This window comes from Puntigrus tetrazona, chromosome 5 (genome assembly GCF_018831695.1).
Source record: "Puntigrus tetrazona isolate hp1 chromosome 5, ASM1883169v1, whole genome shotgun sequence".
Taxonomy (NCBI): domain Eukaryota; kingdom Metazoa; phylum Chordata; class Actinopteri; order Cypriniformes; family Cyprinidae; genus Puntigrus; species Puntigrus tetrazona.
Window position 1 is genome coordinate 15,555,095 of NC_056703.1, and position 24,194 is coordinate 15,579,288.

The 24,194-nt window shown below is 36.5% G+C and overlaps 3 protein-coding genes across 5 annotated transcripts; 2 read left to right on the forward strand and 1 right to left on the reverse strand.

Annotated features, from left to right (window-relative positions):
- Nucleotides 1–827: 827 nt before the first annotated feature.
- Nucleotides 828–8,664, forward strand: cfap251 (cilia and flagella associated protein 251). Its single transcript, XM_043239932.1, has 20 exons — nt 828–1,335; nt 1,537–1,677; nt 1,765–1,874; nt 2,207–2,315; nt 2,507–2,587; nt 2,715–2,792; nt 2,876–2,920; nt 3,022–3,224; nt 3,416–3,604; nt 3,794–4,044; nt 4,228–4,379; nt 4,637–4,810; nt 4,911–5,095; nt 6,006–6,120; nt 6,253–6,416; nt 6,594–6,684; nt 6,856–6,999; nt 7,106–7,334; nt 7,447–7,527; nt 8,517–8,664. Exons 1-20 carry the CDS (start codon nt 1,117–1,119, stop codon nt 8,645–8,647), a joined length of 2,892 nt encoding a protein of 963 aa, XP_043095867.1. The 5' UTR covers nt 828–1,116; the 3' UTR covers nt 8,648–8,664.
- A 387-nt stretch (nt 8,665–9,051) lies between these two features.
- Nucleotides 9,052–13,152, forward strand: bcl7a (BAF chromatin remodeling complex subunit BCL7A). The gene is made up of 6 exons (XM_043239937.1): nt 9,052–9,189; nt 10,098–10,179; nt 11,158–11,254; nt 11,562–11,735; nt 11,837–11,934; nt 12,022–13,152. The coding sequence occupies exons 1-6, from the start codon at nt 9,098–9,100 to the stop codon at nt 12,085–12,087; spliced, it is 609 nt and encodes a 202-aa protein (XP_043095872.1). The 5' UTR covers nt 9,052–9,097; the 3' UTR covers nt 12,088–13,152.
- Nucleotides 12,925–23,873, reverse strand: alkbh2 (alkB homolog 2, alpha-ketoglutarate dependent dioxygenase). 3 transcript variants are annotated; one of them, XM_043239936.1, is made up of 15 exons: nt 23,760–23,873; nt 23,020–23,394; nt 21,529–21,636; nt 21,226–21,258; nt 21,051–21,104; nt 19,621–20,884; nt 19,468–19,549; nt 19,158–19,277; nt 19,032–19,067; nt 18,864–18,896; nt 18,680–18,721; nt 15,619–18,590; nt 15,060–15,310; nt 14,192–14,390; nt 12,925–14,079 (listed from the first exon to the last, which is right to left on the reverse strand). In XM_043239936.1, exons 13-15 carry the CDS (start codon nt 15,295–15,297, stop codon nt 13,752–13,754), a joined length of 765 nt encoding a protein of 254 aa, XP_043095871.1. In that variant the 5' UTR covers nt 15,298–15,310; nt 15,619–18,590; nt 18,680–18,721; nt 18,864–18,896; nt 19,032–19,067; nt 19,158–19,277; nt 19,468–19,549; nt 19,621–20,884; nt 21,051–21,104; nt 21,226–21,258; nt 21,529–21,636; nt 23,020–23,394; nt 23,760–23,873; the 3' UTR covers nt 12,925–13,751. The 3 variants fall into 3 exon arrangements, with proteins under 3 accessions (XP_043095871.1, XP_043095870.1, XP_043095869.1); XM_043239935.1 differs by having other exon boundaries at nt 15,060–15,308; nt 19,468–20,884; XM_043239934.1 differs by lacking the exon at nt 21,051–21,104 and having other exon boundaries at nt 19,468–20,884.
- Between the last annotated feature and the right edge of the window lie 321 nt (nt 23,874–24,194).

The window sequence follows — 24,194 nt, forward strand, 5'->3', positions numbered from 1 at the left end:
AGGTTCTCCACATGAAATTTTTCCTTGTAACTGCTTTTTCCCTCTAACCTTTAGTAATATAAAGTCTTGAGAAATATATTTTTTCACTAATTTTACACGAGTGGTTATACATTCCTCATTGCTTACTCAGTTTACTTTTGTACGTTTTGTGAAGAAACACACACACACACACACACACACACACACATCCACACACACACACAAAATAAATAAAATGATGATACACTGACAAGAAGCAGACTCACAGTATACTGGATATTGCAAGGTATATGGAAACTACATATTAATATAAAACAATACTTCTCAGTAAAGGTTTGAAATATAATTATATAAGTACCCTATTTGTGTACTAGAAGTGAAACTCAGTTTCATATGTTTTATATGTGGTTTTCTGTGTGTTTTCGGTTTTCTGGCTCAAAACTGCAATAAATTCTAATAATGTGAATGCTTGTTTGATAAGCATGAACATAAATAAATCCACGTTGGCATTCATGCAGGTAAATGTCAGCTAGTATATTATCATTTATTTGTTAATTACTCATAAACGGTCGAGTGTTTTTTTTTTTTTTTTGCTGTTAATATTTAGCTAAAATGTTCACCGTTTAAAAGTTAAATTTCTTTAAAAATAAATAAATAAATAAAAATTAATAGGCTGCTTTTTTCAGAAAGGGTCAATTGAAATGCAAAATATATAAAAAATGCTTGGACACATACTTAATTTTTTTTTTTTTTAATATTTCAATTCACCAAAAATCCCGTATCTTCCATAAAAACATTACATTTGAGTTCTTCACTTCTTTTAAGGGAGGATTTTCCCTGGGCTTTGCCCTCACACGTGACCGTATCTTAGCAACGGTACGCGTGGGTAATTAAACTGATAGGTAAAGAAAACTAGACATTAGCACTGGCAAGGTTTCAAATAGTATTGCGAGTGTGTTCGCGTATTAAAAACTTAAACGTATTAAAAAAAAACTTTGGCATAGATTATGTTTTCAAATGCACAGAAACTAAATTAGCCTGGCTAACCAGCACGCGCAGAAGATCTGGTGTTTACATCTCTAACATCGTGACCCGGACAAATTCTCCGGGTTTTCCTCTCACGGGCCACACAGAATAATGTCAACGACAAACGACGGAACCGCAACTGGGGATGCAGGAGAGCAGAAACACGCAGAGGATAATCAGATAGAGAAAAAAATACACGATGAAGATGAAGATAGGGAAGGCAGAAACGAAAAATACAGTCTGCAGGAGGAAGTTGCAGATTCACAAGTTTACGCAGCCACATCACTGTCTGTCATTCCCAAGGAGACCAGAACCAGAACACACCCACTGGTAATGATTCAATACAATCCTTTAAAAACCTTTTGATTATTTTATGTAATGACGGGTTGCTTTAGGAGTTAACAGTATCGAACAAGAAACAATACCTTACCTAACAATACCTGAAGTTAAATGATTTTATTATCAAAAATCTAACATTTCTTAATGCTATACCCACTATAACTCCTAAATCTTTATCCTTTGTACTCGCAGGTCCTTAACTGGGCTTATGGGATGAACCAAACTCTACCTGTTCTCAGCCTGCAGGATGAAGACAGACTGGTCATCTTGTATATTTGTGCCCATGTTGCTGTCATGTATGATCACACCTCCAATGCTCAGCATCTTTTACAAGTAAGAGGCTCATACTGCTACGAACTAAGAAAGTAAATCATAATTAAGTTGTAAAAATGTTGCTGATGTGTTGTTTTTTGTCTGCAGGGCCACTGTAGTCCAATCACCTGCTTGTGTGCTAGTGAAGACAGACGCTGGCTTGTTACAGCTGACACGGGCCAGGAGAGTCTAGTTATTATATGGGATGCTTATACTGGGTAACGCTGAAGTCAATATTTTACATTTCATTAATTCTATTTGTGTAAATCTACTGTTGAAAGCATCGTTTTGTGACGTACATTCGGTCAAGTTAATGGATTATCGAAAAGAAATAAATGTTGGGCTGCATTTGGTTCTATTGATTGGTTGATTTAGGCAGACTAAATGATTGGATAAATCCAGCATGCGTCACATGAGAGAAGTCACTGTAAAAGGAAGTTATGATATTTTGATTAAGAATTATGAAGTCAAAAGTATGGATCCATAACATGAATTTACAAAATAGACAGGGTGATTTTTTTTTTCCCTTCTGATCCATAACACGTTGCAGGATTCCTGTGCGGACGTTGTTTGACTGTCATCCAGAGGGTGGAGTTTCTGCAATGGCCCTATCAAAGGATTCAAGATACTTGGCAACTGTTGGAGCTGGTCCAGTACAGGTCTAAAACCTAATGTTTTATGTTGTCTATCAAATTTTTACGTAGACTCGCTGTAGATATCTTATGTTATCTTAGATGCGATTAGATTATGTGTATAATAAAGATGATTGCAGTAAAAATATCAAATGAAACCACAGAATATCATCACTGGTTACATATACACTGATCTGTGTATTTTTTGTGTGCATCAGCGAGTATGTATTTGGAACTGGACAGATGAAAGAGAAAGCCCAGAATGCCAGGTTGACCTCAACCCAAAATATGGTTGCCAGGTATGTTGCAGAACTGTGCACGGATGTGGTTGTTGCACAGAGCTAACACACAGAGGGTTAACAAGCAACAATGCCTTAATTCCACATGAATTTTTCCTTACGAATACTGGTTGTCATGTTTTCCCAGAATCAACTACTTTTCAATCCCTTTGACAACACACAGCTGGTCAGCAACAGCAGCACTCAGACTCTCTTCTACACCTGGGTTTGATTGTTGAATTGATTATTTATAATACTGATTTACTGTTTTAGTTGTCTTTGTATATAATAATAAATTCTGCTGCTCAGGAAACGGGACATCTGGAATGCTCAGCTCCTGAAATTACTGACAAGGTTGGCAGTAGAATCTTTCATCAGATGAAATGTTTGTGCTGTTGTGATGTTATTCTTCTCTGCCATTGGCACTGACCTCTTGCAAATCTGTCACCATTTAGACCTTCAATATGGTGCTTGGTTCCCTGAGCCAGTCAATCTTCCATTATGATGGTGTGCAAGCTTTCACGGCCACCTCAGCTGGGAATATAGTTCTCTGGGACAAGCGGTCTCAAACTGTCTCTCGTCAACCAGCACTGAGGAAAGCCATAAAACTTGTGGCTCTCCAAAAGGAAGCAATCACTGTGCTGACTTTGATTGGCAGGTATACATACACATAGATACATTATATTGCAAATGAGTGCATTAGGATTTTTCCAATAAATTCCGGTAATCCTAAAGCATTTTAGTTTACATGTTACTTGCTGTATGTTATACTTTACTATGCAACTGGTGACATTTTTTTTGTCTGTCTGACATTATTTAATGCCAAGGTATTATGTGTATACTTTCCAGTTTTATAGTAACAGGTGACGTGAATGGCCACATCAAATTCTATGATGGAAATCTCAAGCTCTTCCACGTGTACAACGAATTCAGCTTGGATCCTATCAGATCCATCTCCTTTTCCAAAGAAAAACCCTCCATTAGCGACCTGGGATATATAAAGGACTGCACACTGGATGCTAAGCCATTTGTCATAAGGTAGGGGACTTGCCATAAAAAAATGTTATTAACATATTAAGGCATTCTCAAAATATCATCTTTTGTGATCATTTGTAATGGTTTGGAACAAAATGATGGCCAGGATTTAATATTTTGGGGTCTCTTTAAAGTATGGTCAGTTGCAAACTCTGTAATACAATTTTTCTTTTTCTCTCTCTCCATTTACAGAAATTTTGTTGTCTCCACCACTAATGCAACTGCAGTACATGTAAATGCACAGAAAAATGTTCCACAGACCCTTCTGAAGGAACATGCAGAACCTCTGGAAGCAGTTGCCTGCCATCCTAAACAGCCACTAGTGGCTATGGGCAGCCAAAGTGGCACCATTAAGGTTTGGGATTATGAACATAAAGAGGCAGTCTGCAGCAGGGTCTTCCAACCCCACAAACAGATCCAGTGTATTACCTACGATCCACAAGGTGAGCTAGAAAGCAATATCTCACTCATCTACAGTTTATCACATGTTGTTTCATGGCATATTATCTAATTTAAGAGCTTAAGGCTGCATGATTGCATCGAATTTATAATACATGTTTGCATGGATGATGAGATTGTATGTATGCTGTCTGTAGATGCATGTGTATGAATTTGTCGTGTTCTAGGTTTTTACCTGGCAGTGGGCTTTGCCAGTGGGGCTTTGCAGATTGTTGATGCCTGCACCCTTCAGAGTGATGGTAAAGAGTGTTTGCAGTACAGTCAGGACGGCATTACTCATCTCACCTTCTCCCAGGACTCGCGCTACCTGGCTGCCGCAGTTAGTAGGAGTTGAATTTTTGTTTTAGTTCTGTTTGTATAGCCCATTTCAGCACATAAAGTGTTGTGAACCTTCCACATTGAGAAATAATGATTAATTGAAATGTAAAAAAAAATACATTTAAGTGGACAAGAAGGACAAAAAATATATAACTTTTTACTATTACAACTTTGACGGTAACTGCAATGTTCCAGATTTTATGAGGGCATTTTCGTTATGTAGATTTATATTTCTTAGGTGTATTTTTTTTATTTCAGGACACTGGAAAAGCTGTGACGTTGCTCTGTCGATGTAAAGAGGGGACTCAGGAGGTTTGGAAATACCAGGGCAGGCACCACTCGCATTATAAATCCATTCAGGACCTGCTGTTTGGAGTAGATTTAGACAGCAGTCAGCCTCGCCTCCTCTCTCTTGGCATGGATCGCAGGCTGGTGAGGCCCTGTGTTCCTGTATGATCTTGCTCCCTTGGTATGCATTTAACTTATTGAACTCTGCTCAACGTTTCATATCTATCCTGTCTGTTCTGAACAGGTGGAGTATGATCTGCAGAATAGTGGAGAAGATGGGTTGTTGATTTTGAGTTCTGAACGTATCGAGCAGAGTGCTGTGCCTACCTGCATGGTGTGGTATCCTCCTCTGACTCCTGAACACTTCCTCCTTACAGCTTCCAACCTGTATAAGATGAAGCTCTTCAATGCTACCTCCAAAATGTGCAGGTTTGCAGTTTTCCTATAGACAGAACAATTAGGAATATCACTGAAATAACAAACAGCAATCTGGTTGATTTTTTTGCAGAATTTCAAACGGACCAAAAGTCAAACCATTCTGTCTCAGTTTGATTTGTAGAGAAATTAGTGGCAAAGTGGGAAAAAAATTATTAGACCTACCTCAAATTGGAAAATAGAATGGAATTTCAAGGATATTTCGGTGATATGGCATTCTTCTGATCCAAAAGTAAAATAAGTTAGTAATTCTGTTATGATAAACATCTCTGTTATAACTTCAGACAAAGGAACAGAAGATTCATCATTATATTTGTCATCATAAGTGAAGGGAAATTACTTCATGTTAATTGAGGTAATATTAATGTAAAGGTCAGCTACTAATTGAAGCAGGAATGCTATTTTCCAAATATATCAGCAAAGCCACAGAAAGAGTGCCAGAAATAATCACAGCACTAAAATTACCATGATTGTTTCTTTCATACATATCATACGATAATACAGTTTTTCACATAATTTTGTTAGTTACTGTCTGTTTGTATGCAAATATATTCAAACAAAGCCACAACAGTGTTTTGTTCCTAAATGAATGTGAGTTCCTGAATGAACAGCATATTTGAACAAACTGATTAGAGTAAATGATTTAATGACTCACTCAGCACCAACTGCCATACTGAGTGAGAAACTAAGGTAATGTTGTCTATTTTTTAGGTGTTACCTTATGGTGTTATAAATAGCACAGAATTTAATTAAATATTTTTTTCAGTCTATTGAATTTAAATATTTAAGTCTACTACTAGGGTTTTCTTTTTTAATCTCTTGAAAAAACATGATTTAAAATAAATGTAAAAATCTTCTTTTTTTGGATTTTGCTTATCTGTTTGTGATGGTGTGCTTTGCACAGAAAAACAGTTTTGGGGCCATCTTATGGTTCTCCAGTGAAAAAGATGGCCATCTTACCTGCATCTAAGGATGGCGACCCTAATTCTCGGTACATGGCATATATAACACAAGATAAGGTATAATTGGTTTTTAAGGCCTTATAAAAAAAAAACCTATGCATTTGATAGCATGAGTCATCATGCCAGTTTTATTGCCTTTACTATTTAGATTTAATGTTTTAAATCTCCTTTTCTCTCTCTTTGATGTAGGTTGGCATTCAGATTCTGCCTCTGGATGGAAACCCTCACAAGTCCTTTGCAATGATCTGTCACTCAACAGGCGTGTCAACTTTGGCTTGCTCATATGATGGTAGATATGCTTTTACCGCTGGAGGCCAAGACTGCACCGTCTTTTCATGGAAGCTCAATTTGTCGTAAGTTTGGAGAACATACGTCTCATGCAGTTTTATTGTGCACTTTTTATAGTCACTTAATGTGAGGTCATTAAATATATATGCATAACAATGGTACAGTTAAATAGTAGCATAATATTGATTTTTAGGATTGTATTGGCACCTCACAGTTCTTCTGTTACATTTGAATATATGCAGATCACTGGAGGCATCAGCTGGTCTAGGAGGGAAAGACATGCTGCCCTTCTACAATCTTCTGGATGGAGGGAGAGATGGACAGCTCTTCAGGGTTTGCGATCTCTGTTCTAATGCTTTCTCAATTTTTTCTTCTCAATTTTTTTCTTAGCAGTTTTTCAGCATTTACCTAATTTCATCCTAATAATTAATCATTTCATAATGCACCTTCGACATGTTACCAGGCCCAACCAATAGAGAGTAAATCTTATGATTTGTCCTTTAGGAAATGGAGGAATATTTTTACTACTGTCAACTACAAAATCAGGACCTTGATACCATGGAAACACGGCTTGTATCCACACGCATACCTCTAACTGATGTGCCCTTCTTATTGAGAGCACTTGGCTTCTATCCAACAGAGCAAGAAGTACGAGTCTTGTTGCAATCACAGTCACAGCTCTACCATAACGATTCTATGGGATGACTACCGCTCAATCTTTTGTCAACGCATTGGTTGTTTTGTTTTGTTGAAGCTGGAAGACATGCAAAATGAGGTGAAGTTCAGCCGCTATGCTGAGACCAGAAATTATGTGATGGACATCGATTTGGAGGAGTTCATTAAGCTGTACGTCAACCACAGACCTGCCTCTGGCATTGCCAGACAGGAGCTGTGCAATGCCTTCCAGGTGCTTGGAAAGCCAGGCGAAGAGGGCACATATACAATTGACAGAGACAAACTGCTGGAGTTACTGCAGGCTAGAGGTAATGCATTTTTATGAGCTTTACCAGTACTTTACATTTGGTAACTAGCAAAATGCAAGGTACCAGAGAAATTGTAAAGACTAGAACAGTAATTGTTTGTAATTAATTTCAGGTGAACATATGACTGAGGATGACTTGGCTGAATGCTTTACAACTCTTGTAGGTATTAGTGGAGAGGGAGCTGGTTGCACAGGTATGCAAAACCACTATATTGATGGACAAATGTGAAATTGGACCAGAAACTTGATTGATACATCATCTGAAAACTGAATAAGCTTTTCATTAATGTAGGGTTTGTTTAGGACAATATTTGTTTGACGTAGAACAATTGAAATCTGCAACCTGAGGGTGCAAAAAAATCAAATGCTGAGAAAATCGCCTTTAAAGTTGTCCAAATGTAGTACTTAGCCATGCCTATTACTATTTAAAAAATCAGTTTTGATATATCTATGTTAAGAAATGTACATCCTCATGGAACATGATCTTTACTTAATATCCTGATGATTGCTGGCATAATGCAAAATTTGTTTTTGTATTACTATTATTGTTGGCTGTTGCTACCTGTGACTCGTTTATTGGTCCAGGGCAAAAATATCATCTTACTGCCTGAATGCTAAGCGTGACATCTCTTTAATGTTTCTAGGTCCCAGAAGCAAACAATGCTAATATACACTCAGTGTACTGTAGAAGAACTGAAAAATCATGATCCTAACCTTTATCTCCATACTGAAATCTCAGATGGCCAGACAGAGATTAATTTTGAATATCATGAGACATAGCGCTGTATTGTACATCGTTTTTATAATCATATATTGAAGATGTGCTATGAATGAACAGTGCTCATAATCAGCTGTTGAGATTCTCGCTTGGAAAGGCGTAGAGACTCGGGGGCTGTTTCATAAAACAAGTTTACCAAACAAGCCAGGCTTAGTTTAGTTAATCTAAGGCTTATTTCAAACCAAATCATCAGAAGTCAGATCTTATTATTAAAAATAAATCTTATTAGGTAAACTTGTTTTATTAAACAGGTCCCTGGTTGCAGGTTGGTTTTGAGTGTCCACATAAATGTGCATAATAGTGTAGCTTGTCTTAGATGTCATATCACCTTCAAGTGATGTTTGATCAAAAGAATTCAAAATGCACCAATAGTTTAATCTTGACTACTGTGTCTGTCCCATACAGAATCTCCATTCGAGAGTGTGCTGCCTCCTGAAATCAGCATGGAGACATTTGCCACAGATATCTTGGGGTTTTCTGCCGCCACCCAGGAACTTCCTCAAGAACACGGGCACAACCTACAACAAGCTTTGTGAAACTAATAATATATGCAATTAAAGAAATGTTTCGAATGCATTTTGTGGTAACTAAGCTGCTGTTGCCTCGATGTAGTTTTATATTTGCGTGTTTTCTGGAACGCAGATGGAGATAAAAATCATACGGAAATAAATGTTGTTATTTGACAACATACTGTCGGTTGTTGGTCTCCGTTTTTTTCCCGGATGCGTGTGCAAAACGTGTGTGGACGTCGTAGTCACCGTTTCGATTTTATCTCGTCGTTCAGTACTCTATTAAAATATCGTTTTCTTCGCTCTGTTCGCTAGACAAAGGAGCGAAACTCGTAGCCGCATTGACCGTGTCTCTCATGCTTCCAGGGCATTTGGCTTCAGCGCAGGCGCACAAACCCCGCCTCTCTCCTGTGCTCTGTGCATTCGCATTGTGTCTAAACAGGCAGCGAGCAAAAAGATATTTTACCAACAGCAGTAATGTCGGGCAGGTCGGTTCGAGCGGAGACGCGGAGCAGGGCGAAAGATGACATCAAGCGGGTTATGGCTGCAATTGAAAAAGTGCGGAAATGGTAAGAGAGAGCGTCTAGCCGTTAACGAACAGCACAGACAGCTTGTGGGGGAGGAGAGACAACGAGAAACAATGAAATGAAAGGAAAGAGAGCGTTTATTCCACTCCAATTTCAATCAGATGAGCGGTTTCTGCGTTTCTTCGCGCGGCAGCTTTTTTTGTCGGCTTTTTAAAAAATAGTTAGGAAAAATGTAGATGGCATTTTTTCTTCCATTAAATTTTTATGTGGGTTGAACCTAGAAGCCATTTCGTTGCAGTCACATGAAGGCTTTGCTGTTTGAGCCTGTAATGCCGGCTGAATAGTAACCGAGCGGGCTTGCGTGAGGAACTCGAGTCATACAGCCGTACCGAACAAAAAGTGCCGCTGAACGGACGTTTGACTCCTTCATCTTATCTGAGAGCGAGTGACTCGCGCTCCTGAGCGACGGCGCGTGAGAAGAGTTTTATCCGCGCGCGGGGCTTTAAACTCGGCGCGGAGCTCGAGCTTCGCCTCCACTTTCACACTCCTAAACATTTTGCTTAAACTTAATTACGACTTAAATTGAAACACGTCTCACAGAAATGACATTAGATTAACGATAACCACAACAACGGTATCTTTGTAAACTTTGAAACACTAAAACGATTTTAACACAGTATCAGTTTAAATGTAGTTATGGTTACTAGTATTGTTCTACACAACCGTTCAGCCCCCACTAAAGACTTGACTTCGCATTAAAATGCGCATATACGTAGAAAAAAAAACTAGATATCGTGATGATATCGGCGACTGTGCATATTCTGGAATTTTTTTTTTACACAGTAAATAGTGATGCTTGTGAAATATAAATGTTTAAATAATCATCTGTTAAACTCATTTGTTTTGGTTCTCCTTTGTCTTTAATATCTAACAATGACATGCATCTCCAGGGAGAAGAAATGGGTGACTGTGGGAGACACGTCACTGCGAATCTACAAGTGGGTACCAGTGACAGAGCCCAAGTCAGATGATGTAAGTCACCTTTAAGCACCATAATACACACTATTACCCAGCAATTATTTTCATGCTATGGACAATATAATGGATAACTCAGTATCGTCTACCCAAGAATGAATATAACAATATTAAAATAATGATTATTGAAATAATGTATGGTTAAGGGGAGACACTGCAGGCAAAAAAAGGTTTTTTTGTTTTTCATTACTGGAAAAAAACGTCCAGAAAGACACTGTTTTTTTTTTTTATAGCAGATCATCTAAAGTGTCAATAGGTTTCAATTAGAATACATGTTTTTAAATAATAGGCTCTCTCAAAATGATTTTTTTTGCGCACCGATCCATAAATCTCCACTGAGTAGCAAACAGACACACCAGACTTACTCTTTTGATTCCTGTCTGTATCCCGAAGGCTTTTACAGAAAGATCCGTTCGTATATAATTTGTGAGTATATGCAACAATTTAATCCTTCCAAAATACAGAAAATATAGTGTTTTCAGAATTATGGACTAAAAAATTTTTTCTCCAAAATTCCCTCTGTAAAAACTTTTAATGTCAAAAAAAACTTAAAACAAAACAAAAAAACACTTCATCCAGTGTTTAGATTTGTGTACTAGAAATGCATACAAATTGTTACATATTTCATTAAATAATGACTCATTTGCAGCAATTTTTTTCTTTGTGTTACAATTATCAATGTAATTAATCAGCTGGGTAAGGGATGATTAGCAGTCATTTTTTTAATACTCTACTCACCCTTGGTATCTCATAAAATAATTAAAAATATATTAAATTAGTAAAGGTAAATTCATAATGTCATTGTGGTTACTAGTACCATTTATTTATTTGCCGGTGGCCCAGATTGTTAAATATTTTGGCTGAAGCATTAAACATACAAAGTCAGTATTTTCTACAGCTGTTTTATGGTTAATTAGTGCGCCAGTCTTCAAATGGTTTAGTTGCAAAATATGACAATACTCTTTCGTCAAACAGAAAAGCAAGAACAAGAAGAAAGGCAAAGATGACAAATATGGCTCTGAGGTCACGACCCCCGAAAACAGCTCTTCTCCTGGAATGATGGATATGCATGGTAATGCTGCACACCTGGCTCCAATCACACAACCCATAAGTCTATTTTAGGCTACGTTACATGGAAGTTATCGTAAATTATAGTGGTTTTTAAACCAGAATTCAATTGGCCAGTTTTAAATATTACTATTATTTTTATTCATGGATTTCAGTGGGCCATTATCCTTCTTAACCAATAGAGGGGGTTGATGTTTTACACATGAGTTGATGTTGATTGTTCTTCTGTCTTGTAGCCATCAAGTTCTAAACTTCTTGAAAGTTTTTCAACTTACAACCCTGTTAATCACGTTTCTCTTCTCCACATACAGATGATAACAGTAACCAGAGCTCCATTGCAGACTCCTCCCCACTAAAGCAAGAGACCAGCAACAACACTAGTCCTGCACCTGAACCCATGGCAGCTTCTCAGAATGACAGCAATGACTTAAAAAGTGACCAATATCCTTCCAAACAGCCTTCATCTGTTCAGGATCACAAGAGTGGTTAGTGACTGCAATGAGGCCTTGAGGAGCTCATTATCCTCTCTTCTCTATCTCTGCTTTTGGATTTTAGGGAGTCTCTAATGACACTTCTTTACTTTCAGAACAAAACCACTGCTCATCAGAATCTATAACAGCCAAAAGGGACAGCAAGTCACAGGGGGAATCGGAGCACTTTTTAGACTCTTCTAAATCAGCCCAGGTACGTACATACAACATCTTTTTATATATATACACATACCAGCTGTTTTTTTCTGCTTTATAACTAATTCGATGGTTTCTTTTGAAGGATTTGGAAGATGGTGCTCCCCCAAGCAAAAAAGGGAAAATCGATTCTTCCTCTGAAGAAAGTTAACTATCTTCTGCCAGCTGTCAGGCATTTGCGATTCCCATCTCTTATCCTGAAACGCATCACAACATAGGAGGTTTTCTTCAGTTCTACACTCTTCCCTACTACCATCTATTCACTTTAATCCAGAAAACCTGTCTCCTGCGGTCATTTTTAGTGTGGAGGGCATGTTGGGATCATCACTGAATGAGTAAGGGTAATGAACCAAGCTGTGAGAAATTGTACTGATCCTAAAACAAGTTCATGCTGCCCTACAATCACTACGTGCTGTTTCTTTTGCTAAGGTCAGTATTGTCAATTGAAACAGCACCTGAACTGCCATAGTTATTCCAAATCGGCATAGGTATCAAATGCCATTTGCGATAGAAAAAAAATTGTATCACTCACCTTTTCTTGTTCACTCAGGAAGGTCAACACACTGTTTTTTAAATCACGCTGAAAGTAACTGATTTCTGCTGCTGTAGTTTAGTGAGATTTCACCATAAGTAGCTAAATATAAAAAAAAAATGGTACTAGTCACAAGTTATTCAACTTCTCCTGTGAAGACCATAGCTTGTAGCATAGGCCCTGCTTGGTTGAGTACATTTGTGTTACTGCAAAAAGGAATGTTTTTTTTTTTTTTTTTGTCTCGTCTGTCTACACAATTCTCCAAGTGCCCACACTTTGGTTCTTTGTCTCATTTTTTTTTTCTTCCCAAAGTCAAGTAACCCACAACTGTTCATTTTCACAAATGTTCAAGTTAAACTGTGGTGTTCAAACCAAGCTTTGAAATGCTGGTTGTCATTTCAACAGCACTGCAACCTTCCAACGTACACAAGGGATACAATAATAGCATCATTTTGATCACAAATTACTGTTTATTTTAGCAGCAACTGTACTGACCGCATGTGTCGTCGTCCAAGGAAAAACGTGACATTGATTAGATTGTAACACAGGCAGGTTATGGGTAGACAGCTGTGCGAATACCTCATACTCAGTCCAGCAGTGCTGGAATGTAAACACTAAGTATGACTTTCTCGAAATTACTCTGTTACGTATGCTTGAAAAATAAAATGTATATATTTATACGATCACGTTTTTGCTACCCTTATGTTTTTGCCACAGTATTTCGCCAAACTATTGCCTTCTGTAGTTCAATCTTTGAAACATTTAGCAAAATGTATTCATTGGGACCATTTTGTTTTTTTTTTCTTTCCCAGTCTATATTAGAAATGTCTTGTACAGAAGTATGGTTGTGTCTAACCTATTTATTCCACATGTAGTTTATTGGTTTTCTAAAAAACAAAACAAAAAAAACAAACAAATAAAAGAAAATATTTCCTTTGAATGATCTTGAAAGTGCATTTTGTTGCCTAATATAAAACCTGAGAGATGGGTTTGAGGCTTGATTTTTCTCTGACCACAGCACACATTTTATTAGACACTATTTTAAAGACTAGTTTAATGGAAAAGGAATTATAAAACGTGAACACTAAATTATAACAAAAAGATCATAACATTAAAAGAAAGAAAAACTGAATGTAGTATGCAAGAGATGTCTGAATATGCTAAAACCTAACAAGGATTCACTGCAGAGGTGAGAAACGCTCACAGGCTTTTAACAACAGCTTTGACACACGTTGTGAAACAAAAACTAACATGCGATACCTGATGAGATGCTAAAAGAACAATCACTCTATTTTTATACCAGTTTTCTGTCTGTTTTTCACTATGCGTCTGAATGTGAGGTTGATGCGTGGCATTTTGACCTTTTTTCTCACTGGAAGACTGTGGTACCAGTATGTGTTCGTGGGATAGTTCATGAGCAGTAGACTCCCATGAGCCAGCTCCAGCTTCACAGGCTCAATCTTACGTTTGCTAGAACCAGTCCGCGCATCCTTATGACGGAAAATGAAATCACGGGCAGCGCCTAAAGATACAGAGGCAATAGGGCAGGCAGGATCGAGTTCACGTTCATCATCCCGATGCTCTCCGATGTGATCATGACCATCATTATATCTGATGGTGAAAACACAAACCGAATACACTTTCCTCACTTTGAAAGAACATTATTTCTTTCAAAAACAGTAGACAGTGGCGTCTACATGTCAATGGCAGAAAATTAAATTACCTGTTTATCAAAACAAAGTTGAACGTTTGGCCCGTTGCCCTGGTAACAGCATCTCGAATGCGTTCCAAAGTGGGAGTCCATGGTTTAGCCAGGAGTTGGACTCCAGAGAAAGAGTACATCAGTCCTTCGTCGCCGTATGTTGCTTGCTTCCTTGGAATATTGTATGACTTTCCATAAACTTGTAGTTTAGCTTTGTCACCTGTCAGAGTAAATGGAATGGAAACACAAAACATTTCAGTAACCATTCAAATTCATTATTAACCATTCAGTGCAATATTAATATAGCTCACAGCAAGCATAATAATGAAGTTAGATTGTCTAACATGATAACACATTATGCATGTTTTATATACATAATATACATATACACAAGTTTGGTGTCAGTAAGTTTTTTGTTGTTTTTTTTAAACTAAATTTATATTTTTGCTCAGCAAGGACACATTAAAGTGATTAGTAGCTTATAGTGCCACAATGTTTTTATAGTTTTTTGTTTTTTTTTTCTTCAATAAATGCTTTATCAAAGAATCCTAAATCATAATTTGCACAAAAATATTAGCAGTGGAACAGTTTTCATTTTTGATGATAATGTTTCTTGATCACCAAGTCATTAAAATAGATTGATTTCTCAAGGATCATGCAGTTATGACTGCTGGAAATTCATCCTGTCTTTCAAAACAGGAATAACTAACATTTTAAAATATATTCAACTTTATGACAATTCTTTTTAAATTGTATTCATTTAAAATATTATTTTATATATCAAATAAGAGCAACATTGGCGACCATAAGAGATTTCTATCAGGAAAATTCTTACTGATACCAAGCGTCCAAGCATCAGTGTACATGATACAAAAAGTGCCTTCATTACCTGTAAAATACTCCACCTCTTCTTCCAGCAGCTTGAAAAGCTGATCAGCCTCTTCTTTGTCAAACAGCAAACTGTAGTCACAGTCTAATCCCTCTGCTTCAATCTTCTGCCAGGGAATGGGCTGAGAAAACTCTTCCACCTCACACGTCTCTTTGTATTTCTTGAACGGTTCTTCTGTTTTCAATTCATCGGCCTCAACAGCAGATCTTTTTTTTTGCCGAGTTACAAACTTATCCATTTATTAGACACCTCTAGGACAATACAAAATACACTTTACATCTGTTTTTTTTTCTCCACTTTTAAATGTCAACTTAATTGAGCCACAATTAACAGTTTATATTCACTAATTGTTTTAATGCAGGTACGGTGCCTACATCTATTTCTCATGCGCATTTTAACAGCAGAATATTGTTGACAGCAAACCATGAGTAGTTAGTGCACTACGGTCAGCAATGTTTGGTTGGGTGTTAGTGAACACGTTAAAAGCGGCAACACAGCCCCGATCTTCCGTTATGCACATGCATTATCTAACTGAAATCGTTTCAGTATGGTCTCTTACCTCGGCTGTGTTTAGTTTGAGCCTGAACGCACTACATAGCTTAACGTTTATTTTCAGCATTCGCGGGTGGCACACCTCCGGAAATGTATGTTTACGTCACTACCCATGGCGACATCACGTGCTTTACTGTGCTTTACTATACTTTTCTGTGGTTACGCGCCAGGTCTAAAAAAAAAAGAAGTAAACAATCATTATGCTGCCTGCGAGGGTAAATGCTGAGCCCAAACATTTTACGTTTAAGACATCTTAACTTATTCATGGTTCACTTACAGGTTTTTTTTCAGCTGCTTACACATGTTTTCAAAACTTAACACATAAATTCAAGAATTGCACGCATATCTCTTGCAAAATTAAGCAGTGCATTCAAAATATCAGAAACATATAAACACAAATGAGCAAACGTAAATTGTTTGCTCATTTGTCTTATTTTGCAAACCTTTGCCATAATATCATTTTTTTAGGATTCATCGTGGTTATTCAAAACCTAAAGCTCGTCTTTCATGAGATCTTATGTACATTTTTGTATAAGATTAAATGTAATTTGCAGACAAATAGGTAAACACTAAAGCAAAATGAAACCAAACATGAAACCAAAGCATTTGTGATTGAAAAGCACCTCCTTGTATGGCATATCCAACCTTGGATGCAGGCAGAGTCAGTGTCTCTACATGCGTCCTCCATTGATGGAGTAGTGTCATGTTGACATAGGGATGAAAATCATACACTTACCAGCACCATGTCCTCAGTAGGGTTTAGAAATGGTAAATATGGACGCAGGTAGACAACAGAAAAATGGGGATTATTAACAAACCAGTTTTGGACCTGATGTGTGCAATGAAAGCTTACATTATCCCAATTATCCCTATCATGACCAATCTAGCCTGGTCTTCATTCTGCAGGCAGTGAACAAACATATCATTAACAACATCCAGAAAACTTATGATGTAGTTACTGTTATAAGGGCCAAGTGTGGTTTGTATGGGTAAGTCTGGGTAAATGTGATTTGATGTGTAATGTTTACACCATGTTGTCCAGGGACATTGACAATGACCCTGTGACCAATGATGTTTCTCATCCTTCTTCTGGTTTTGCTGAGTTTGAAGCCCAGCTCATCCACACAAATGCATTTATGGATGATGGATATAGCCATCTCTTGCTCTTCAGTGAACATGCAACCTCACCCACCATGAAACCATTGCCAGAAGATTGAAGAACAACCATCTGTATTGTTGTACAGTATGATAACTCAGCAGACTGTAACCAATCATGTCATGAACTGCAGTAAATGGATGCATTGGGTGCTGTAATATATGTATTATGGTATACCGTATGTATGTATGTATGTACACCCAGGCACAGAGATCACAATGACCGGAGTTCCAATCACCTCACCTAATCATGAGCACTTCAAAAGCACACACCTTAGTCACCCTCACTATCCAGTCTTGTTTCAATGAAGTGGACTCTCTGACATTACTCTCTTTACTACTTACCTTCTGTATGTCTCTTAGGAATCATCTAGCCCTCCAATATACTCTTGTATTATCTCCTGTGGTCCAAGACAGCTGAGGTGTGTGCTCATCCGGATGTTCCTGTAAGAACAACGCTTGATTACTCAATGATCGTTCAACACCTAAACCTTCTATGTACTGTTTACTTGCTTGTTCCAGTCAAGATCTCTATATTTAACCTGAACATCTGTCAATGAACTACAATGCTTTTACTTACCTGCTGTGTCAATCTCTTCTGTTACACCATATTATACTGAAAGAGTTGTGTTACACATCTGTTCTCATTTCTAAAAGTTCAAATTAATCGACTTATACCAGACTAAGTCCAGTTGTTAAACTGTGGTTGATCAATGACAGTAGCCCACTCTTCTTGTTGCTCATCTTTGTTCTTCTCTTCACCATCTGACTCGTTCTCCCCTTGCTCCTGTTTGAACTCCTCTGCCTCGTGCTCTGACTCTCTCTCCAGCTCTTCTTACTTCGTCTGCATTGTTTGCATATATTGTTCAAAACCCAACTTGAAATTCCTATTTATTGGTCTACTATAAAGCCATGATTGGTTTGTTTTAAGTAAAGCAAGTGTTTGCACATTTGAGGAGTTTTTTTGTGTTTTTTTTTTTGTTGTGCACATGTAAAGAATTTAGCGTATATGTTTTGAAGATTTGGTGTGTGCTTCTGCTGCTTAAGATTCAGCTTTCAGAAACTGTCTAACAAGTAAAGATTTTGTGAGTAAGCAGTTGGAAAAAACTGTAAAAGTGAGATCAACAATAGCTACGGTAAATTAAGGAAGTATTTGCTAAAACCTTTTACTGATTGAAAATAAAACAAAATTAGGTTAAAACGTACGCAATATTCTGCATAATAAAAATATTAAGTGTTAGAATCTCAATTTTTATTAATTAATATAGATTTGTGATGTATGACAAATAATTCAAAGTCAAAAAATAGTAAAACGTTAATAAAACGTACCCGTTATCAAATTTTGAGGCTATTCAGAACGGTGGGAACCCATCTCTACTCAACAGAGTGCGCAAAGAGGACTTATCCGACTAAATTTTATTCACTGTTGTAAATGAAACACTGTAACTTTTTCACAATACAATGTTAGTCAAATATACTGGAGGACAACAAAGATTTGTTTTAACCAAAAAACCTATCATTCTAAATGGTCACAGATCATTCCATTATAACAGATTAGTTTCAGTTCACCTGAATAAGGCTGATATTTTTAAATGTCATTATTCATATCATTAATTCACATAAATTAGTGCTGTGCAAAAAAAAGACAATAAAAAAACAGGGAATGAGGAATAATGAACTTAAGTCATGTCTTCGTAGCAGTCTACTCCACATTTTCATAATCATTGTCAGTGCAGTTTGCATATGTCTCATCTTCTTGTGCACCGTTGGCATAAATTGCAACCTTATTTTCAGGCCTATTCATGTAAACAGATGTAAACTGTCCTGCAAAAAAAAAATTAAAATAAAAAAAGATTTAGTACTACTAAAGGTAATTCAGGTTTTATTTATTATTTATTTATCTCTTTACTCACTTTTTCCACTGGTGATATTTTTTCTGAACTCTTGATCATTCTCTGTAGCAGAAGGGGAATAGCTAATGTCTTATTATTATACTTATAGCAGTTATACATTAATTTGGTCTGTACATCAAATATTAATATTATAACTTACTATTTTACACTACTGTGTAAAACAAGAATACTCATTAAAACCTACCATAGATGATTTGATCTTTGCTGGCATTCCGAACTATCATCACAGTGAAAGAAAAAAAAATATTTGAAAAAAAAGATCTTTTTAAAACTTGAAACAGTCTTGATTTATAAGAGAGCTCTTGAAAATGGTCTCATGCATTACAGCTGTGAATATCAATAAAACGCTTACCCTGCTGGCTGTTTGCATATGATTGATCTAATGTTTCTGACAAAAAAAGAAAATAAACGAAAAATTACTTTATTATGCAAATCGTGCATATTTAAAATTGAATCATAATTTATTTAATATACTTACTATTCCGTTTATGAACAATGCAACACACCGTGATAACAAGAAGTAAAAGAATTATAGTTGCTCCTCCTGCTACGAAGAGCCAGAAAGACATCACTGTTTCCTACGATCTTTTTGATTCACCTTGTACAACAAAAAAACAAAAAAAATAATAAAAAAGATAAAAAAAAATATAACTGAATATTTGGTGTTTTTTATAATTAAATAGTATTTGAGTATTTGACATGTTTAAATGTCAGGACACAATAAAATATACAAAACTATAACTAATCACAGCATCTTTGAAAAGGTGGACATTTTGGTTTTTACTCACGTGTGCATTCCAGTGTCCTGATGGTTAATGCTATAGTTAAAGTCTTCAAAAGTTCACAGTGATACAGGCCCGTAATCCACTGCTACACATTATAGAGGAAGATGGAATAGTTTAGTTGTACAATTCTTCTGTTATCCTAAACCTTTACCTCACCTTTTACACTGTTCTCTAAAATTAGGCACAGCGGCCCTGGTGTGACATCTCTGCTGGTTTGAAAAGAGTCATTTCAAAGAATCAAGAGAGCATCTCTCTGCTCAAACCTGAGAAACCACAACAGTACACACGAAATTCACAAGTTTCCGTCTGCACTTCATAGGTTGATCATAGGTTGCACGTTTGCTGAGCTTCCTGCTGTTTTACAACTCTTATAAGCAAACTTTAAATGATGATATGCTGCTCAGACGGGGAATATAATGTCAGGATTCTATATTTAATTAGTAATGACTGCTAATGGAAACCACAACGCATTGTTCTGTTGCTTGCAACATGAAAGTTAGAGGTAACTCAAAATGGCTGATTAAAACCATATACATAACAAAATATTAAAATAAACCGTACCATTAATGGAACATGCAGAACACAGAAAGTGTTGTTTTTTTTGTTTTGTTTTTTTAAAAACCCATCATGCTGCAAGCCTTTGTGAAGGTTAAAGAGGCTGGTGGACAAGTGTCTTCTGCCGCCATTTCCTGCTAGCTCTACATACTTGGTGAGTGACCAGAACAGTTACTTTGCTCAGGTGTGTGTGTTTGTATGAACTTTACGATCGGTGCTGCTATCACACACAATTTGGTATTAAGGTGGCTTTTTGAAATAACTTCAATATTTTCAGTTAGCGAGCTATTCGAGCAGCTTTAAAAAGAGGACAATAGGAAACAGTTAATTTTTCAGTTAAAGTCAGTTCATCGTTGTTTTTTTGCCGTCCAGCTTTGTTCGGTACTCACCCAATAGTTTCTGTGCAATCAGTGGGGGAAAATGAGGCAAAAACTGAGGTGGAATTCATTCAGCAAATCCGCTCTTTATTAACATTAAATTATTAGATTTTTATATATTTTTTTTACAATGTTAAATAATGGAAGAACCACAGTTCTAATGGAGATGATTAAAGAGCACTTGAGCTAGGGAGGTATATATTTGTGTTTGCCTTCAGCTGTGAATTCCAAAAAAGTCTCACTGCCCTCTAGTGGCATTTCAGATAAAGATACATCACCCCTCCATCAGAAATAATAATGTTAACTAAGTTTGAAGTTTTAAATGTGTTTGGGTTTAATTTTTAACATTTGTATATGTAAAACCCAGACATAAATCTCATCTATCCCAATCATTCTCAGTTCTCTTGATTATGTAATGTATAATGAATTCCACACTGATGTTCCACATTGTGAATTTTAACTATAGATTGGATTGGGGAGTGACATTCCTATAGAAAGAAAAAGAGAAAAGAACAACTAATTAAAATCACTAAATAACATTCAACATATTGATAGATTTCCCACTATACAAGTACAAACTAATGTTTTTATCAAAATTAGTTTCCAAGTTATCGATAAACATCATTGTGAAATATCAGTAATTTAAGATCATACCCTGTTCATTAACGAACTTTGCTCTGTTAGTAAACTTTGTTTGGGAAGTGTTCTCTGCAAAAATGTAACAGAAACATATTTCACTATAGTTTCTATAGTTAAGATAACTGACTAAATTTAATATTAAATTGTAGAGCTTTCAATCCAAAACAGTTACCATGAGCTGAAAACCTACCATAGACAGGTTCACAGAGGTTACTTTTCTGACCTGTAACACCAGAGTTAAATGATTCAGAAACAGAGCATTTATGTGCTTGTTTGCTGAAAAGCAGCAAAACCAAGTTAATAATACATCATACCAAAGATCTTTAAATCGGTTAAAATTAGACACAGATTAACTGTCAATAATTATGTAGGCTGTGTATATTTACAAATCATTTGCACCATTATATAATGTTATAATAATTATCTTTTAAAAAAGAGCTGATTACAAGAAACATAAAGATAAACAGAATTCTAATTCTAAAATGGTACTTACGTTTGAAGAATTTGCATGCAACAAGAAGAAGGACAAGCAGCATTACTAGCAGCGCTGCTCCTCCTGCTGCTCCAGTTGGGATCAGCCAAGTCAGAGAATCCACTGCTTCTGAAGAATGTTAAGACGAAGGCAGTCAACATTTAAAGACACATTTTAAGCAGTAGATTTTAACCAGCAATATATTCATTTACATTCATATGTAATTCTTTAGCAGACACGTATGCGGAAATCAGAAGCCATTAAATCAACAAAAGAGCAATAATATGTAAGTGATGTGATAATCTGCATCACTCATTGGCATTGAGTCTGTCATTGATATTACTAAATGGGCCCAGGAAACCACTGTTGGTAAACACAATCCACCGCATCTAGTAAATGCCAACTAAAGCTCTAAAGGGAATTATGTCCAGTGGCTTTTTATTGTCATTTCAACTACATATAGCTGTGCAGCACATAGTGAAATGTGAACATGGTCCAGAAGCACCGTCATGTGGGCCTAGGCTCATTTGAAATAGACTGTTTCAAATAGAAAAAGTTTTATGGTCAGACGAGTTCAAAATGTGCCCTTCTTTTTGGAAATCATGAACGTTGTGTACTCCAGGCTAAATAGGAGGGAGACCTTCCAGGATGTTATCAGGATTCAGTTCTCTGATGGTATGGGAAATCATAAGGGCATGCAGTATGGACGCTTGCATGTTTTGGGAGGCACCATGAATGCTGAAAGGTATATAAAGAGCAACATATGTTCCCCTCCAGATGACGCCTATTTTTCATCTCCTAACAAAAACAATAAGTGTTTGACTTGACTTGAAATGCCCATTTTATGTTTGACATCAGCAACAATGTCAAATAAATCTTGCAGTTTTGCTTTCTTGTTAAAGTAGTGCTGCTGTAGTAAAGTTACACAGCTACGGCTTTGTCACTGGGTTTTAAAACAGGTAAAAAAAAAAATCCACTTAGTTTAAGTGATGATGAATGGCTACATGAAGTTGCGTGCACACACTTCTAGAGCTGTGTGAGATCACTACTGCTTTTTTTGGTGTCAGCAAAACGCCAACTCACGTGTTTCATTTCTATAGGTTTTTAACATTCTAAAAGCTCTTTACTCCAAAGCTAGTAGATGTGTTGTAAATCGCTTCAGAGGCATATGGTATTGGTGCAATATTCACAGGAAAATTTACTTTGGCTACTTAAGTACTTTTAAAAGCAATTACTTCTTTTACGTAAGTAAAACATCTGTCTTTACAACTTTCTCTTGCAATGAAGTAAGATTTTTACGAGTATCAGTACTTTCACTCAAGTAATGTACTTTGTCCTCTAGAAATACAACAGAGAGCTAGTGTTAGAGGATCAAGTTAATATAATTTTTTTTATACTTAATAAAAGGAAAATAAGTAGATAGAATAGAAAAGGCATAGAGAATGCTAGTGTTAGAGGGTCATTTTTAATAAAAAGAAAACCATTCACTTGCAGAATAAAAGCTTTAATTACCGTTGTGTAGTTCAATCCTCTTATAGGCTAGGAGACAGCCGGTCTCTCTGAACAGTTTGCAGTGGTAGACGCCTAAATCAGACTGCTGCACATTACGGATCTGAATGGAAAAGTCCGGCAATTCAGTTTCTGGTAATTTTGGGAACGTCTTAATCCGTCCACGTCGGTTATTCCAGAACTGAGCCTCACCATCCAGACCCAGCTCCACAATATCTTTGATTGTTGAATTGAGGTGAGTCCATACCACACAAGTTTCATTTGTCTGGTTTGAATTCAAGAATTCTGATTCAAAGAAACAAGGCAGCAGGACGTCAGACTGAAGCTCAGTAGGTAAACTGACATTGGTGATTTGATCTCCCCGACATTCATTTAAACCTGTGAAAACCACAACATTTTATAGCATTAGGTCTAATGTCACTCGTGCCTACTGTGTCGGTGTATCAGGTTTCTAATGAATTAATTTACAATATATAAAACTATCTATATCTATATATCTCTAATTATAAATGTATATAGACACCATTTCACCAAACAATTCAAAGCTTAAGCTTAAGCTGCTGAGACATACAGCATAATACAGATGAAATAAATACTTGAACTAACAAAAAACCAAAGTGTTATTTTGCATTGTAATAAATAGAATACATTTCTATGTTCATAAAGCAAGCTTTAATATTGAAATTTTTAATGGATTAACTTTAATTTAAAATTTTGCAATTATATGTGCATTTGTATCTTACCATGTATAAATTGAACATCGAAAATAAGCAGTCCTAAAAACCAGGAGATAAAGTTACTGTTCAAACGTGGCATGTTTCAGAAGAGCAGCTTTAGTTTGCGTTATGAATGCTAAATATACCTCCACTATGCCCACCCCATCTCTTTTTTCAAAACCACTCTTGGGTTTTTTGCTGCTGACAGGCTGTGAATGGTAATACAGCAATGTTTACAAACCAAAACGAAAGTATATATTTTTATGGACACCTGCTTCAACTGATGTAAATGTATTGGTTCATAGTATTTTGAAAAAGAATTCATAAATCATAAACGCATCAATTACTAGTGATAGGCATGACACACATCACGCTTTTGGGTTGAGTAACTATAAGAGCCTCTGTGAGTTAACCGATGCTCCAGGTCACAGCCTCAATAAAGGCCTGTAATCAGACCATTAG

Excerpts from the sequence above, each read along its gene's own strand:
- cfap251 (XM_043239932.1), top strand. The coding sequence starts at position 1,117 with ATGTCAACGACAAACGACGGAACCGCAACTGGGGATGCAGGAGAGCAG. Across the intron at positions 1,336-1,536 it reads GAACCAGAACACACCCACTG|GTCCTTAACTGGGCTTATGG; the intron begins GTAATGATTCAA and ends TTGTACTCGCAG. Across the intron at positions 4,811-4,910 it reads TTGGCATGGATCGCAGGCTG|GTGGAGTATGATCTGCAGAA; the intron begins GTGAGGCCCTGT and ends TGTTCTGAACAG.
- alkbh2 (XM_043239934.1), bottom strand. The coding sequence starts at position 15,297 with ATGGATAAGTTTGTAACTCGGCAAAAAAAAAGATCTGCTGTTGAGGCC. Across the intron at positions 14,391-15,059 it reads AGAGGTGGAGTATTTTACAG|GTGACAAAGCTAAACTACAA; the intron begins GTAATGAAGGCA and ends TTACTCTGACAG. Across the intron at positions 14,080-14,191 it reads AACTTTGTTTTGATAAACAG|ATATAATGATGGTCATGATC; the intron begins GTAATTTAATTT and ends TTTCACCATCAG.
- bcl7a (XM_043239937.1), top strand. The coding sequence starts at position 9,098 with ATGTCGGGCAGGTCGGTTCGAGCGGAGACGCGGAGCAGGGCGAAAGAT. Across the intron at positions 10,180-11,157 it reads CAGAGCCCAAGTCAGATGAT|AAAAGCAAGAACAAGAAGAA; the intron begins GTAAGTCACCTT and ends TTCGTCAAACAG. Across the intron at positions 11,736-11,836 it reads TGTTCAGGATCACAAGAGTG|AACAAAACCACTGCTCATCA; the intron begins GTTAGTGACTGC and ends CTTTACTTTCAG.